Here is a 5042-nt window from a genome sequence, read left to right on the forward strand (position 1 = left end):
CACACCGCCATGCGGTAAACGGACTTTTAACTTCTCCGATGTACGCGCTGCGATCAATACGTATAACTCACTCAAAGCGAGCAGAAAAAGTATAGCAAACACTGAGTATTTCAAAGCCATTTTATTTTATAGTCACACACTGAATCAAACGTTTCTAACACGTTGGTGGTCGGGTAACGACTGACACTTGTTGGGGCTCTTGAAAGGCTTTTAAGATAAGCGTGCTGTTTGCCAAATTCGCCCTCCGTAGTCCGCTATCGTTATCACAGCTGAGAGCAGTATGAAGTAGACACTCATTGAGCCGTGTACTCAGTAACCGGTTCTAACTGTACAATTTTGTATTACTCTTTCTACTAGTTTCGTTGTAATGAAAAAGGAATGCATAGTAGTCTGAATTGAATTACATTTCTTGTTGTAGAATATTGTTAGCCTCACCTTACACGGCACGCTTCACTGCAGGGTATTTCATCATACAAAATTATAGATTCAAACTTACTTAATCACTTATGATTGAATACTCTTCTCAGTGCATTGTGTTACTTACCTGAGGATGGTGAGCAAACATGATTGTAATTTGAGAATTCTGTTTTAAGTAAAACTGTGTCTGACAACGATTATTATTATTATATTTAATTACACTACAAATCCAAAAAGGAGGATCCAATGACCTTGATAATGAATTAAGTGAATAATTTTGACAGTAGTTACTCAATTTTGGCATTTGGTTAATAAAAAAGTTTATTTGTTCTCTGTTTGATCGTTTGACTAGTAAATGACAGAGATGAAAAGATACTTTTTGGTGTCTGTTTGCTCAGAATTTGGTGTGAAAAATGTTAATTTAGGTTTACAACACTGATTCGCTGGAAATTAGGCATAATCATTGATAAGTGACAGGTAAATATTATCCCTACTTGAGAGAACGCTGGGCTTCGCGGAAGCGGTCGCAAAAGCCTTTTAGTTCAATAACGATCGCAGGAGATCTAGTGATATCTTTTGCCCTAAGTAAGGTTGTTATGGGACTTTAACAAAACATTGCCCGAGTGGCGTTCATACTGTATGGTTGGAAATCTTAACACATGCCATTAGCAGTATGAAAGAAGATAAATTGGAAACCACTCAACACTTCCTTTTTCTAACTAGCGTTTGGGAGGTCAAGACTTAAGCACTTGGGAGCGCATACCTTCAGACATACCACCGAAGTGGCGGGAGTGGAATTTAAATGCCATACAAATTTGTATTGGCTACCAAGAGTTTTGTTAATTTATAAATTCGAACACAGGAGTTCTTATATTCTATGGGTACGCAAAGGACTACATATAGCAGTCCACAACTTAACTTAACAGTCCTTTTTATGTTCGTGTGAAATCGTGAGCTTGCGTCATGAGAGTCGTTTATCTAACTCTGTTAATGACTAAAACATTGAAAAAGTGTTTGAAAATCATCGTGTTACAATCAAAGAGATTAAAGAAGACAATATTTCTTGCGGATCGCATTTTGTTAACCTCTTGGTTATGAAACATGTCAGTGCTAGAGTCTCACCAAATGTTCTGAATGTTTTGCATATACGACTACGATTAGAGGTCGTTTGAAATCATAGATGCTTGAGAACGTAACTAAGGATCCCACATTCATCAAACCCATCATTACTGCTGACAAGACGTGGATTTATGAAAATGACATTGAAGCCGCCTAACAGACAAAAAGCGAAAAAGCAAAACTCAAGTTTTGAGCTATAATAACCTCTCTTCGCATGTATAAACTTGGAGCTAAAATTAAACCATCGCAGTACTCTTTCTTAAAGGGTCTTATTACCAATCGCAATAAAACGTAATTTATTAAAGTATGTGAGTAAATATAATAATTCAATTAAGCTTAAGCTATAAAATAGAATAAATACAACTGTGTTACATGTCAGGTGTTAATCTCGTTACGATAATGGATGTATCTATATATTAATATGTGCAATATATATATTGTGGGGTTATACTGAATTTGAATTTAAACTGCGCGCGTCGAAGGATTTGGAGAATTATTGTTTTCGTAGGTTGGTAGTACTGTCTGTCACATTTATGTCAAATTTCATGTCAAAATATTCATTAGTGTTGGAGACACGTGTCGTTTTGTGAGCTGCTAAAAGTGATATTTTCGTTTTTTGCGATGTCGAAATTTGTTGAGCAAAGAATTTGCATTAAATGATCATTTCGAAAACAACTCAACCCATATCGTTCCGCAACCACCGTATTCACCTGGCTGTTCACCAAGCTCAAAAGACCGCTCCGGGGACACCGTTTTTATACGATATTCAAGCCGGAGCGAAGACGGAACTGAAGGCCATCCCGGAAAGTGACTACAACCAATGTTTCGAAAATTGAAAAATCCGTTGGCATAATGTACTACGTCTAGTGGGGATTACTTTGAAGGGGATGAAATTGATTTGGAAAAATAAATAAAGAATTTTCAAAATAAATACAATGTCACCTTATTTTTTGGGTACAGGTATGATTACATAGTATAATAAAAATACATGAATCTAATTAGTTTACTGCTCTTAAATGAGTATTGTGAGTGATATTTAGTAATATTATTTTGGGCCGGTCGATTGGCCACCAAGATCGTATAATATCACATCGCTAGACATTTTCCTGATATGTAAAGCCCAAAGTCTATGCGGATTCAAAAAAATAAATGCCAAATAATGTTCTTTCGAGTGATAATAAACATTCTCTATTAACTTTGAAATTTCATTGTTTTTTCTTTAAAAAATTAGGGAACCTCGAAGAGGATCACTTTTTATATTAAAATTCAAACCTCTAGTCTGTGATGTCTGTTCTAAGCCGCCTAAAACAGTGGAAATACAATCACAGATATCAGTGAAAGTGATAATAATCCTGGGAGATATTTTCTCTTAAAAATAAAAGTAGTATATTAATAATTTAATATAACTACATAAAAATATATTCGAAAACTAGGGATAACAGATAAAAAAATTGAATTGAAAATGAGTTTAAAGGAATCTAGCAAGGGAGGATATGAATGATGAATGAAACCAAAACGAAATGTAGAAAAACTGTGACATTATTACACACAAAAGGAAATGACAAATAGCAGTTCCTCAACAACTCTATCATAAAAAGTTATAGTAGAGCTGAGGCCGGGGAAAAGATCGCCACTTCAGCTAATGAAGTCCGAAATGGTTTAAGGATAAAAATGGTAAATGAATGTATATGGGTGCAATATCAAGAAAATCATACCGAGACTTCTTGAAGGAAGTGGAATTAGATGAGCTTTTATAAAATAGCAAACTACATCGAAGCTAGTATATATAATTTATTAAAACCAGGGAAGCACAAAGTGCAGGTAATATACAAAATATGTATAAAGACATATGGAAAAAAAACCACCACAAGGACCTAGAAAATGAGAAGTATATCCCAACTGTGTATAACCGCTTTACAATTCATCTCGTATTTTTTTCTCCCGCTGTTCTGCCGGAATGTGAGCTTGGAGGTGTCGCCAGAAATTTGTACGATCGCCATAGATATCACGCTCCATTTGTAGCACAGTAAATTCATCGGGTGTCTTGTGACCCAAGCGTGCATAATTAACGGGATAGCCCGTGACGGGTGCCCAGGGTGTTAAGTTCGAGCCTGCAGGCGTAGGGTTTCTGTGAATATTAATTAAATAATGTAGTAAGTTGAAAAAAAAAAAATAATTGTCTACCACTCAAGGCGCAGGCCTACCCTTCACTAGCGAAGTTCACCCACATTTCCAGTATGGCCTCGCGTAGTTCAATGTCGTTTTCGCTAGGGGATGAGCTTACGAATAGTCTAAGACCCAAGGGAAAGAGGTATTGCAATTCCTCGGCATGACAGACGCCTAGAACAGAAAGCATTTTTCTAATTACTTTAAGGCACTACATATTTTGAGAGACGGTTTTTACCGAAGAAATCTTCAGGGTCTCCACCGAAAAGTTCGGAAAAACTGGCTGGACTACGATGCTCAAAGAGATATACGTAAAAGGGCGGTAACTSTTTTGAGTTTTGAGCTTCAACGCGCTGTTTGATGTACTCGTCGATACCAGCAACAAACCAGCCATCAGAGTAAAGCTGTTAGAATGTAATACAATATAGTGGAGCTAATTAAGATTCTCCACTTGTGTGTGCACTTACGTCTGTTAAATTTTGATGATTCTGTTTGTCATAGTTATGTCCCTCTTTGAAGTAGAACTGTTCTATTTGCTGTGTAATCTCATCTCGCACTTCCGGCTTGTGATGGTCGTATTGCAGTGAAATTGGTAGAATCTTTTGAAATTGGTTTTTGAAATCAGTCAAAAGCCCAGGTACGGTAAGTAAGGGCACAGTTCTGATTAGTCCTTCCTCCGAGGTAATACCAATTATAAGTGGTAAGGAGAAGCCGTGTGGCATGCCACCATCACGTGGTAAGACGGTAAGGAAGGCACYCTCATGTGGAGGCTCAACAACAGGTTGGAATGGCATCATGGGATCAAAGTCCCATTCCTAAGCATAGTAACACATAGAGTCATAGTTTTGTTGTTCACACCATATATGCATAAGTTTGATTAAAACTCACAAAGAACTCGTAGAGCGTAGCAACGACATCGCTGGCATCTTTAGTGCGTAAGCAGCGCAATATTTTTTGCCAATTTTCCTCAGGATTACATCCAACTAACTGTGCAACCTTCCGTGCACGCTTTGCGGGTGTACCTTTATGCTCTGGCTGCGCCCAGGGATTGTAGTATGAACCAGAATGTGCTATGGCTTTGTGGAAGAGTCCTGCAGTTAAATAAAATTCCGTTGTATAGTATTTGATGTGCAGAAACAGCATGCTAATTTGTATACTACCTTCCGATAACCTCGATACCAAATGATATGTAACGCTAGCGCCACCCGCACTAGTACCGAAAATCGTAACACTATTCGGATCGCCACCGAAAGCGGCAATATTTTGCTGTATCCAACGTAAAATCAGCGACTGATCTTTTAAACCGAAATTGCCGGGGCAATCTAAGGTCTCAGTGCTTA

At 37.5% G+C, this 5042-nt stretch overlaps 1 protein-coding gene across 1 annotated transcript in view; it reads right to left on the reverse strand.

Moving 5' to 3' along the window:
- The window catches only part of LOC108967709 (venom carboxylesterase-6-like), a gene marked incomplete in the record, with an annotated part of 10502 nt that overhangs the window by 3402 nt on the left and 2058 nt on the right, over positions 1-5042 (reverse strand). The window contains 6 exon segments of the mRNA XM_018931301.1: positions 3485-3664; positions 3741-3876; positions 3941-4106; positions 4170-4517; positions 4591-4793; positions 4863-5042. Coding sequence (XP_018786846.1) covers positions 3485-3664; positions 3741-3876; positions 3941-4106; positions 4170-4517; positions 4591-4793; positions 4863-5042 — 1213 coding nt within the window.

The sequence above is a fragment of the Bactrocera latifrons genome, unplaced genomic scaffold (genome assembly GCF_001853355.1).
Source record: "Bactrocera latifrons isolate USDA-ARS-PBARC rearing strain unplaced genomic scaffold, ASM185335v1 scaffold_196, whole genome shotgun sequence".
Classification (NCBI taxonomy): Eukaryota; Metazoa; Arthropoda; class Insecta; order Diptera; family Tephritidae; genus Bactrocera; species Bactrocera latifrons.